Here is a 13,239-nt window from a genome sequence, read left to right as displayed (position 1 = left end):
GCACCATGTTTCCAGAGCTCCATGCATTCCTTTGCATCTCCTGCCATGGCCACCACATTACACACCTGCCCCATCAGAGCGAGAGGTGGGGGCATGGCCAGCAGCGTATCCATGCTAGGGACTTAACTGTACCCAAACCTCTCTGTCATAGATTGTTTTCTCAAGAATTTTAAGGCCACTGGTATTTTGACTATATGTAATTGAATAAGGCAAGAAGGTATTGCCCTCACACTGAAGATATTCCTATTTTATGTACCCCTTCCCACCTTTTTCCGCAGGGAATGCCTACACAATTTTATGTGTTTGTTACTAATTATAACTACTCTTATGCATTCTTTCCATGAGTTAATAATATAAACTAAGATATTTAAGTGTCAAAATTGGAATTAAAATTCTAAATTATAAATTAAAAGGTTTAAGACCAACTTGGTGATTCTGAAATTGGTTCTGGTTGCCTTAAAGATAATAAAAAAAAAGAGAGAAAAAAGCCTCTTCCTGCCCAGCTGCCTGCCTGCCTACCTACATTCCTTTCATTTTGATTCTGATCATCTGTTCTCTCTTTTCATATCACCCAGCACCACACTGGAGAACTGACTCATCAGAGTCTCCCAAATGAAGAATGACAGCTGAAATGTCATTGCCACCTTCCCAAGCAAAATTTCATTTTCCCTAATGTCCTTATCGCCTGCAACATGGTTTACATTTGCAGCAGGCATGCTCCTGGTTATTTGCATTCATGCTTATTTCTGAAGCTAGTGCATGACATGGAAAGGATAATGAAGATAGGCTGAATTTTCCTTTATCTTCCCATAGCATGGATTTCTTCTCCGCTGTTTGTAATACTGACATTCACATGGGAGATGTGAATGTCAGAAACATGAGAAGCAGGTGCACTGCTGGTTTTCTTACAGAAGCCAGAGTTTTGATCAATATAAATGGTCACTGCCCAGGAAATAGATGCCACTTGGACTATGCCCAGGGGCACTTCATAAGCCACCCACCTTTCTCCCTGTCCATCCTTCCCAGCTTGGTTCTGACCACTGCCTTTGTTGTGACAGTCCATTTTTAAGGTGGCTAACGTGAAAGGAGTTGTTTACAGGTAGGAAGCAATCTCCAGTGCCCTGGTACCGAAGGTCTCATTTTTTCCAGTTGCAAAGAAGAGAACTTCCAACTTAGTTGCTTTGTCCTTTGTTCATGAAGGTGCAATATACTTTCGTTTCACAGGTTGTAGCTCTGGAGGTGGCCTAGAGCAAAAAATCTGTAGCCAACTTACCAGGTTGCTTTTCAGTCCATCCCTGATCTCACTAATAATGTTATAAACTGAAGATGATTACTCTTTTGGATTATGCCGTACCTTACCAAAACCCACTCCCTATTTTGGTAAATAGATCAAGTGATTTGTTTAAATAACTAAGAAATAGTGCTGTTTATAAAAGGAATTGGTTACTCTCCCACCTTACATATACGATGTTTTATATAAGGTTCAGACACCAGAAACATATTGGCTTCTGCTGGTAAGACAGTAGCTGAAGGGTTGGAGATGTCACAGAATAAAGTCACATTCCACTAGCACCTCATTCATCACAAGACCACTCTCCATCAGCCTTGACTAGCACAAACACAAGAAGCCAGAAGTTTGGGTTTTTTCTAAAAGACCTTCAAGAGAAAGATAGATGACCCAGTTTCTTGGTTTATATTCAATGTTAGCAAAGCTCTGTTTTCAGGTTTCTTAGTCTGAGACTAAGAATTCAGTGACTGGAAAAGGGAGAAAGAGATGAGGAAGGAAGAGAAAGCACAGCCTTGGAGAATGAGAAGAGATGAGCAACTAAACATCTGGAGCGCTTTAGGATAAAAATCTTATAAAAATGATACTTGGAAAATGTCAATAAGCACATTAATTGACTGTAAAAGCACGGTGTAAAGACATCAGTAATTGTGATTCCTTGAATGCTGACCTGCAGATCTCAGGAAGTACCTACCACACAATAGGGCATTCCAGGTAAAAGTTGCTCCCTAACCTAGGGCTCCCGGCCTGAGCCCCTGGCCCCTGTGAACCGTCTAGACCTCCTGTCTTGCAGATGCACCCAAGTTCATTCTTAGCATTCTCCTAAGCAGAAAGAATCCACAAGGTGCAAGTTCTGCTCTTTTATTTTGGAGTACTCATTCCATTCTGATTTAATCACTTAAGACATGTACTCAAAATACATCCATGTCTACTAAACGAAATTGTCTGCAGGAGATCACACCTTGTCTCCACAGTGCCAGCGAGAGCAGCACAATTGGAGAGTATTCATAGATGTGCGATTTGTACAATTGATTTTTAAAGTTACCTTTTTCTGAATTACTAAAATATGTGATATAAACATCACTGATAAAAAGAAAGTGTATGCCCTGTTCTTTAATGTGCTTGACACGGATATAGTTTGAGTGTCTTCCAGGGAAAAAAGTTGCTTTCAAGTCCAACATCTCTGAATTTCTGGCTAGTTCCAGTTCCTATTTACCACTTTCTCAAAACCCTTTTTTGAGGAACTGAACTCACTTCCTAGTGCACAGACTCCCTTAGCTTCCAGCTTCCTGACACTCCTGCACAGCCATCTTCTCCCTCCTACCTTTTTCTCAAATTGAGAAGGGGAGTGATTTTCCTCTTACTCAAAATCATCCCTCTGCTCTGGATCACATCTCCAACTACTGCCTTTAGGAGCCATACAATCAGTGAGTTGCCCTTCTTTCCTGGGAATCTTCAATCAGCTCCTCACCTCTCTTCAAACCTGGGCCTGTACTTTTCTTCCCTCTATTAATGTCATCCTTCCCAGTCAGCAGGCCCCACACCCTGGCAGCCCAGGTTCTTCCCCATTCTTTGCCTGTGATTCAGTTGGTTACCAGGCCCTGCTGAGCTGCCTCCTAAATAACTCACTTGGCTCTCAGTCACCACTGCCTGCGTTCCGATCCACGCCATTAATGTGGGTGACTGCCATGACATCCTACATAGCTTGTCTTCCTCCATCCTTGCCTCCTTGTCTGTGTCCCACTGGCAGAGTCTAAACGCATGGGGTAGACCCCATCTGCCTCTTGTCTCTGACCACCACCCCCTGCTCCCCATCACATTGAGCTTCCTTGCAGTTCTCTAAACATCCCAGTATTTTGCTCATGCCTGGGCCTCTGATTTTCTTGGAGCAGCTTTTCCCAGTGCATCCCACTCCAGTGCACAGGCCTGACCAACTCACCTGGCTGACTGCACCTCTGGGAGGCTCAGCACATGATTCCCCCCAATTTGGCCTGAGCCTTGACCCTACCCAAGCTGCCCTCACACTTGGCAGAATCATGGGGAAAACTATGGTAAATTCCTGGAGCAAGTATCCTTTCTACCTTTGTAGATGACATCATTTATTAAATATTTATCAGTGAATAAAAATGATTAATAGATAAAATCTGTTTTAATGATGTCTTAAGAGAATTTTAAAAGCTGCACTATTCAATTTTTATCATTTCAAACTGTGTCATAGTCATAGATGTCACCAAAAGTTTAATACAAATTTTAGCTATAAAAATTCAGAAGGGAATCCAGCTAAACCATATTATACAAATAGAAGTTTAGTGTGCTTCTGATCCTTGAGGGCCTGTTTTTAAGAATAGTTTTCTGGAGAACTTTATAGTAGCTTACATGGGGTTTAAAAAATAAAGTAACAACAAAACTAGCCCCAAATGGCCCAGGATACCTTTATTAAAAAAGTTGGCCAAGAATGAAATGTATGAACAGCAATTTCCTGAAGATTGCATTCTGTGATCCCTTAATTCGAGATCACCGGGCCTGTGTAAACAGTTGAATCCTTTCTCCTGCATATGCGAGATGAAGAAATGTCCCAAGATTTTCAAAACGTCGCAGTCACTAAGCGAGGAAGGGAATTGGGTCTGTCATAATAACATCTCAGTACTGATTTTTTTTCTAAGTTATTTCTGGTTTTGCTCTCCTGATAAAACATTAAGACCCTTTGCCCTGAGTTAACTGATAAGTCCAAAATAATTCCCGGGACTTCCCCCACACTTGTATTCCATTTTTCGTAGCCTTACCAAATGAAATGGTACTGGGTTATCCCGAGATCTATAAGCAATCCACAAGCCAGTTTGTGTCCCAAAGACTTTCCCTAAAAATAGCTTTACGATTCTATAGCTATTTCATGATTTTAACTTTTTTAAAATCAGAGTCACTGCTATCTATTATATTTTACTCGTTCCCCTCACAGGAAAGAAAGCAAGATTGTATTCTTGGGGCCTGCCCGGTGGCGCAGCAGGTTGAATGCAACGCTGTGAAGCTATCCGCAGCCTCTGCAGCGCGGGTTTGATTCCCAGCCAGCCAGGGAGATACCCACATGGTGTGGCAGACCTCTCCTGTCTCGCCCACTGCTCCCCTCAGCACTGTTTTCGGTCCATCTGCTTGTTCTGCTCCCTGCTCTGTCTCTGATGAAGTCTCACTCTCCCGCACCTTTGGCCTGTACCCCAGTTCTTGTATAAATAAATCTTTAAAAAAAAAAAAAAGATTGCTCCCCTCAGCAGTGTACTTCGGTCCTTCTGCCTGTGCTGCAACCCGCACTGGTGAATTCTCTCAACCCTCCCGCGCTTCTGACTGTGCCCAGTGCTTGTATAAATAAATAAATAAATCTTTAAAAAAGAAAAGACATAGGATTATGGCCTTCTTTTCAAAATCAACACAGTTTGTACTCTGCTCACTTGGCACTGACCAGAGTCAAAAGCACATACCTACTTGGAATGCACCAGGTTTTCCACTGCAGCCTTACTTGGGTATTTTGGCCAGCAGTAGTAGTTTGAATTCTGAAGTACCACTTTTTTTGATTCTAATATATACTTACTTTTTCATTTTAACATCTGTGAAATTAGGATTTATCTTATAATCAATAACTTGTCCAAATATAATTGACATGATTTTTCTAAATGTAATATGTCTAATATTCAATGTAAGTCACATTCTGTAGCTTAATTTTGAAGAAATGTTATATCTTAACCATTTACTTGGTTTCTAAGATTTATTTGATAAATAAAATAGTAAAAAATGACAATCTTGGCTGTGATTTTCATTACTCTGTCCAAAATCTGCAATAGCTTTGGCAGATATTTATGTTGGAATCAAATTGTCACATTTTGTGATATTCATTCTCTTGTATTATTGTTTTGTGCAGGAGGAAATATATACAAGAAATTATCTCAAGTAAATAATTTGATACATATCAGTGACTTCCTTGTTTCCTCTCCCTTTTAAATTATTTCTTGAGTGCATTTTTCAGTCAATATTTTATTGTTTCTCCATTCTATTGTATTTTTTCATCTGAATTAAGTTAGAAAGTCTTATAAAGCCTTTCATATGTATACATTTGAATCATTTCTCCTTCGAGGATGCCTTTCTCAGGGATAAAGGAATCAAAATGCACTGAGACTTATGAGCTGGAATAATTAGTAATTACTATACTAAAAAAGGGTTTCTGATTAACTTCTGCAGTTTCTAAAATTACATTTATTCTCTTTGCTAACATAAAAAGTACCACAGGGTTTCGAGCAGAAATTGGCCCTTTATGATGTTTCCGTTGTGACCAGTCACTAAGTATCACCTTTAACATTTGTGACCCTAACTTTGATTATAGAGGCAGAAGGTGAATTATCTGACAAAACTTTACAGGACCGTAAAGTAAATCTGCATCACTCCTTGCCTTCTTTATGCCAGAGTATTCAGAAAGTGCCAGTATTTGTATTACACGTTGCATTTTGGTGTGTCATGGATATTAATTCCCAACAGGGTAAGTGGAAGCTTCTCCACACCAGTGTGCAATCCTGAGACACCAGAAGGATATTCAGGAATTCAGCTCACTTCTGACTACCTGAAATGAGCCTTAGGTTCCACAGGTTAAGGGTTCAGTCTCCCCAGCAACCCTCCACTTCAGAGACTGTCTGAAAGCCCAGGCAAGCCCATGCTTCTGACCAACCAGTTATAGATCAGTCCCTCCTCTCTTCAGACTGTCACAAGCCCTTATCTGTACTTCTTACCAACTGACTGTAAGTCAAAGGTTTCCAGGACACCCACCTCAGATTTCATTAATTTGCTAGAATGGCTCTCAGAACTCAGGAAGCCCAATTATTCACTATATCACCAACTTAATACATAGGATTTTAAAGGATACTAATCAACACCAGGTAGAAAAGAGGCGCTGGGCAAGATATGGAGAAAAGGTGTGACACCTTCATGCCCTGACCAGGTTCACCATTCTCTCCAAATCTGCATTCATTCACCAGTCTGGAAATGCTCAGAACTACAGCCTCTTGGGCGTTTATGGAGGCTTCATTATCCAGGCAGGGTTGATGAACTCATTGGCCATTGGTGTTGAGCTCAGCCTCCCGTCCCCCTCCCTTCCCAGAGACAGGGTAGGACTGGAAGTTCTAACCAAACCACTGGTTTTACTGGTAACCTGTCCCTATTCTCGTGTTTACCAAAATTTAAAGTTACCTCCGTAACATAGCAAGTGACATCTTCAACGTTCAGAAAATTTCGAGACTTTTGTGGGTGCTGTAAGGCAAGAACTGTGGATGAAGACCGGATATGTATGAGAAATATATATTTGGTCATTCAGGTGACCAAATATGTATTTCTTATAAATCACAGTATCACACACAGAGGTGAGGCTACTTAACTGTTTGAGGAGACTGGAAAATTCCACTGAGGAAACTGTTTTCAAAAGTAAATTGCAGTGTATTGATTTGATTTGTCACCATTTCTAAAACAGGGGAAAGAAATGTTGACTGCTTGTCTGTTCCTTTCAACCAAGGTTTTTAAAAATGTAGCCATGTCTCCTCCCCAGTGCAAACTGGCTTGTGAGTAGGACTTTGAGAGAAAACTGGCTTCTCACCCAAGTCTCTCCTCTGACCACTCTGCCGTTGCTCTCTCCCAGGTCCACACCTTCAGAGGGCCACACTGGTGTGAGTACTGTGCCAACTTCATGTGGGGACTCATTGCTCAGGGAGTGAAGTGTGCAGGTGAGTGCTCTTCCCTTTTCTCTAAGTTACAGAGTTATAAAAAGTAAGTTATAAGGAGACTCACTGTTAATGCACATAAAATGGCTTGATCCTGGTTTGTTCTTGGCATACATGCAGTGGTCTGCATTCTCAGGCAGCGGCTTTGGAAATTGCTATTCTGTCTGTCCTCAACTTTCTGCCCTGGGCAGTAGATAGGGATCTGTTATGGTCCATTAAAAAGAGATCGACTTTTTTTAAAAGTCTGATAAAAGGAGATAAATGGTGTTATATTTAACTTTCATATTTGATATTGTCATAACTAAATTTATAAAAATGATTTTTAAAAAGCCATGTACAGGGATCTATGATTGTTGCCTTGGAAACTGAATTTTAAGGATAACTTGTTAGGCTGGATTGTTCTTACTAAATTTTTTGTGAAATCAAATTGAAGCTCAAAAAATCTGTGAATTTATCTGCAAAGATGGTTACCAAATTCTGAAAAACCACTTAGTCACTAATATTTTGTGACATTTTGAAATACTGAATATGCCAAATTCTTTTTATAAAATATGACCATGATACCTTTAGGTTTAAATTTAGAAACATTAAGATTTTGCATAAAGAAGCAACCAACTTGCATTTACTGAATTGCTTTATGAGCTGAGAAGCTATTCACATGGGAAACTCATTTGTGTAGATCGACTACACTGAGTACTAGCCATTTATTCAAACTTCCCTAAATTCCAGTAGACTTGAAAATAATCATTTAAAGTTTAAGTATATAATGTTTGGTTATATAAGTTTCTGCTACTTAAATTGTAAAACTACAAAATGCCATTTTACATGTCTTTTTTATCATGAAGCTTAACACTAAGACAGTATACTAAGTAAAGCATTTTTAAATGGTAGCTATAGTAACTCTCAAACTTATCCACTATTTTTCTTTTATGGCATGATTGTTGAGGGATTATTTTTGTTCATTATATACCGAAACTCAGGGGTCTGATTTTCCTTTTTTCTCAAGTACATTTTCTTTGAATAGCAAGGTGCAGAACACAGGTGAAGGCTCTAAGTCACCCTTCTTCCAACAATGTCACTTAGTGTCACCAAGGTATGATGACATGGCTAGCCAATTCCACCGAAGGACCTCCATGCCACAGGGAAGGGTAAGAACTTTGAACTGTGCAGAGGCGTCTGTCCAGGAGAGTCAGCTTAAATCCTATTGGATTCCTCTGCCCTAAAGGGATGCCAGCCCCTTCACATGTGTCCACCCGGAGAGGAAACGAAGGCAGAGTAGCCCTGGCTGGTGGCCACCCATTGTCAGAACAACGACCTTCACTAGGAAGGCTGTAGCTGAGGCTCTGAACTGGAGGGGAACTGAACAGAATGTGAAGTGTTGTTATAGAAATGTTAAGGCCATTGACATGGTGTGGTTTTTCAGAGATGAATGGAGTCCTCTTTCCAAAGCACAAATGGCTGACTCAAGAAAAGATGGTGTCTATTATCCTGACCTGCCTTTATGGCACAGCTCGACCAGCTGAGACTCTCAATTTCCTAAACACGTTATGACTGTCACCAACTCAAATGCTTTTCTTTTACTATAGTATTGATATTGATATGTATCATTTATATTTTGAAAGCATAAAGGTCATCTATGTAAGAATTCTCAGTTATCAAAAGGGAACAGGGGGCTTCCCCGGTGGCGCAGCGATTGAGCGCTGGGTTGCGAAGCTGCCCACGGCCTCTGCAGCACTGGTTCGATCCCCGGCTGCTCTCCGGCCACCGGAGGAGGGTCCCGCATGGCGCGCAGACCTCTCCTGCCGCCCGCTGCTCCCCTCAGCAGTGTCCTTCGGTCCTTCTGCCTGCTCTGCTCCCCGCTCTGGCTCTGGTGAATTCTCTCACCCTCCCGCGCTTCTGACTGTACCCAGTGCTTGTATAAACAAAACAAACAAACAAATAAATAAATAACATGCCTCTGTTAAAAAAAAAAAAATTAAAAAAAAGGGAACAGGTACAACGTATGAATAATCTTTAGCAAGATGACACAATCCTAAATCATATTTGAAAGAAAAGTGTTGGAACATTTACTATAGTAATGAAGGAAAGGGAGAAAGTGATTTACCCCCATAACAGCAGTCCACATCAACAGCCTGATTCACAATTCTTATTGTGAATAAAAGGCAGGAATTGAAAGAAAAACCTTGACATTTTTCATTATATCTTGTCTTTAAAAAGCATTGTATTCTTTGTGATTTGAATTAAAATACAATTTGAATATAACTTGAATATCATTGTATAACTTAAGAACAAGTCAACCCACTTTTAAAACATGGAGGGTTGGGATTTGAATTGTTTTCTATGGCAGCTAATTACATTTGCATTGACCAGGAGATTCTTAGACCTGAGGTGTCTGACCATTCAGGCACCAACTTTATCTCGAACAGAATGCAAGGAATTAAGAATTCAAAACTAACTCTGCTAGATTGAATAATGGCTCCCCACAGATGTCCACTTCCTAACACCTGGAACCTGTGAATATATTGCATGGCAAGAGGGACTCTGATTAAGTTAAGGATATTAAGATAGATTATTCTAGGTTGTCAGGGTGGGGCCAGGTTAATCAGAGTCACAAATGTGCTAAAAGGAAAGCAAGAGAAGCAGAGACAGAAAAAAAGTTAAGGACAGAAACAGAGGTCAAAAAGGAAAGACTCTATGCCACTATCCTAGTGGCTTTGAAGATGGAGGAAGGGGGCTATGAGCCAAGGAATGCTACAACCTCCAGAAACTGGAGAAGAAAGGAAGCAAAGAAAGATCAGATTCTTCCCTACAGCCTCCAGATGGAACACTGGCCTGCTAACATCCAGTGATTTTATCCCAATGAAATGGATTTTGGAGTTCTGACCTCAAGAACTTTGAGGTGATAAACTCATGTTGTTTTAAGCCACTAAGTGTGTGGTAATTTGTTACAGCAGCAGTGGAAAACTAAGACATAGTAACAAAATTTAAAGATAGTACTTCCAAAGAAAAATAGCAAGCTTACTCTGTCAGAAAAAGAAATATTTATTTGCTTTTGATCCCTAAGTTGGCTTGCTTTGTTCTGGTTTCTTTTTTCAAAATCCACCATAGCAAAAGAGAGCTGATCAGGAATTTTTAAAAGTATTTTCCCAGAGCAGCAATTTCATATCCCATCACTATCCTCTTTACAAAAAAACAAACATGTTGGGTGTCAGGTGATTTTCCAACCCCTAGCGTGGCAGAACTGCTGTAGGGATCAGACTGAATCTAGCCAACAGGACAGACACAGCTCCGGGCTTGCCATTGAGCAGTCCACAGCTGACACAACTGGGGGAGCAGCAGGGATGATGATCACCCCAACCCCAGTCATCAGACATAATACTTTTCAAAATCCAGCAACACAAAGTTCCATAGTTGGTATTGAACATAGTCATCTACCAAAGTCTCCCTTACACTAGCCCTCTTTAAAGTGAGTAAAATTATGTTGCAAGGGAGTATCTAACTGCAGGTGTGGTGCTTCTCCTGCTAAATATTTATGAGCCTGTACTTAAAGAATGATTGTTACTCAGACAGAATGGTTTGAAATGTAAGTCGAGAGGTTAATACAGTCCATTATTATTATATAATCATTGAGGGTCTCCCCAGTGGCACAGCAGCTTGAGCACAGTGCTGTGAAGCTGTCCGCAGCCTCTGCAGCACAGGTTAGATTCCCGGCCAGCCGGGGAGATACCCACATGCCGTGGCAGACCTTTCCTGTGTTGCCCACTGCTCCCCTCAGCAGTGTATTTCATCAGTCTGCCTGTTCTGTTCCCCGCTCTGTCTCTGGTGAATCCTCTCACCTTTCCACTCCTCTATCCAAGCTCTTGTATGAATGAATAAATCTTTTTTTAAAAAAAAAAGCTATATAATCATTGAGAATGTAAAACATCCCCCCAATAAAAAAGACCATTATTCCACCATTGTTCCTAAATTGTCTTCATTTTAGCCCTACTAGGAGTTAAGCCAGGTAATAATTGTTGTAAATGAAACATTTCAACTGAGTATTGATTGTCTTTCAAAGTGACTTCATTTTTCCAGTGTATCATCATCATTACTGCCTGCTCCCATGAGGAAATGGCATTTTTTCCCTAATAAAGTATTTACTCTTCAAGTATATAAGTCCTTAGCTTTTAGGTTAAAGAAAATAAATGGGAAGTACTTTGAGTTACTGCTTTGATTGTATCTAAAAAGGTATGTTTGTCCTTATACATCAGTGAGAAATTGGTTAGACTAGCTTAAAACTTGCATGTAGCCCTTTTAATTGAAAGCAAGTTACATAAATATTCTAAAGAACAAGTTATTCTTAATTTTGTTTAGAAAATAATGCATATTGGATGCATATTAGAATGAACTATTCCCATTTTTCCTGAGTAGTCTTGGGGTAGATTTAAATAACTAAGATGTATTTTAAAATAAGTTTTCTTTACAATTATTTTAAATATGAACAATCATAGACATGAATAATTATTGTTCCTTCAAAACACACATTAACATACCCCTTAATCCTATCAGTGATAGCAGCTATTTAAAAAAAATGTTTCTATCCCTTCTAGCTATAAAGCATACATGTTTTTTTTTTTTTTTTTTAAAAGATTTATTTATTTATTTGTTTGTGCAAGCACTGGGTACAGTCAGAAGCACGGGAGGGTGAGAGAATTCACCAGAGTCAGAGCAGGGAGCAGAACAGGCAGAAGGACCAAAGTATGCTGCTGAGGGGAGCAGCGGGCGGCAGGAGAGGTCTGCGCGCCATGTGGGACCCTCCTCCAGTGGCCGGGGAGCAGCCGGGGATCGAACCGGCGCTGCAGAGTCTGCGGGCAGCTTCGCAACCCAGTGCTTAACCGCTGCGCCACCGGGGAGGCCCAAAGCATACATGTTTTTTTAGAAAAATCAAGTCCCAGGAAAATCGGAGCGTATCCTCAAGTTAATAGGCTAAGTAATAGAAATATTTTATTAATATAAGGACCAAATAAAATGTGATTTGAATTTTTCATTCATCCTTTCATATGTTTATCCTGTGCTTATAAACTTGAAGAACTGGGAGGGGGGGAATGTGGTTTAATAGTAACATAAAAATAACCTAGCAAACCCAGAGATAGAAAAAAATGAAATGATCTTTTATGGACTTTTTTTTCATTTATAGTTTAGAGCTTCCATTGGAGAAATGGAACTATATAGGAGTTATATGACTTTAATAAATAAGTATGAAAACCAAATAAAGTCTTAATGGCAAACTGAAATATTGATATATTGCAAGTCCCTGAAGCAGAAATTTTCAGAGGAAGCTCAGGGGCTGGTATATTGCACTGTGAACTTAGAGGTATAAAGATGCTTTATTTTAATGACTGCCTTATTCTTTGGCCTTCTGAAGAGCTTCATGTCCAATCCTGCCAAAAATTTGGCCTTTGGAGTTTATTTCCAAAATTAAGCATAATTTATTGTCCCATAGTTTCATCTTACTCAATGAAAGAATATGGGTTTATAAAACATTTCCCTTTTCCTGCAATACCTAAATCTTAACTCAGTTATCACTTCATCCAGATTTTACTGAGTCACAAATAAACTTAGGAGTCTGCTCATGTTTAAAATGGGAGATAACTTTAAACATTTAAAGGAAAAAGTTAATATCCAACCGTTAGTGCTAGTCAGATGTTTTCATATTATGAGGCTACATCAACAATTTTTTGTTTGCTTTGAACTGGATTTCATTTAGAATTTATACTTAGGGGAAAATATGAAAAAATAAGAATATAACATACAGTATTATCAATGCTTTTTAAAAGTCATTACCAAATCAGTCAACTATTGATCCCTATAATAGACTCATTTGGGTAAAATACAATAGAATTTTTTAAACTCAAGCATATGCAATGAGTAATAGCTACAAACAATAGGCATTATTGAATAAGAGGTTGATTGCAATTTCATCTTCAAGGCCAAAAGCAGTAACTCAAGAGTACATGGTATACTCAGTAGGAGGAACACAGACTGAGAATCAGAAAGTCAAGGTTTAAATCTCAGTTCTACCATCAATGACTGAATAACTTGAATAAACAAAGCTTTGTTGTCTTTGTGAAATGAAGGCATTGGGGTATGTTGTTACCAGCACTCCTTTCCAACTCAATCTGTGACCTCTGGTACCCATTTAAAGTATGGGGCACATCCACATTTTTA

General features: G+C 39.6%; 1 protein-coding gene across 2 annotated transcripts in view; it reads left to right on the top strand.

Moving 5' to 3' along the window:
- Positions 1-13,239, top strand: part of CHN1 (chimerin 1) — a gene marked incomplete at both ends in the record, with an annotated part of 37,971 nt that overhangs the window by 11,031 nt on the left and 13,701 nt on the right. For both annotated transcript variants that reach the window (XM_084248317.1, XM_084248316.1), the window contains one exon: positions 6,951-7,035. In XM_084248317.1, the coding sequence (XP_084104443.1) occupies positions 6,951-7,035 (85 nt within the window). The remainder of the gene's footprint in view (positions 1-6,950; positions 7,036-13,239) is intronic.

Source organism: Talpa europaea (genome assembly GCF_964194135.1).
Source record: "Talpa europaea genome assembly, chromosome: 1".
NCBI lineage: Eukaryota > Metazoa > Chordata > Mammalia > Eulipotyphla > Talpidae > Talpa > Talpa europaea.
This window is presented reverse-complemented; position numbering and strand designations above follow the sequence as displayed.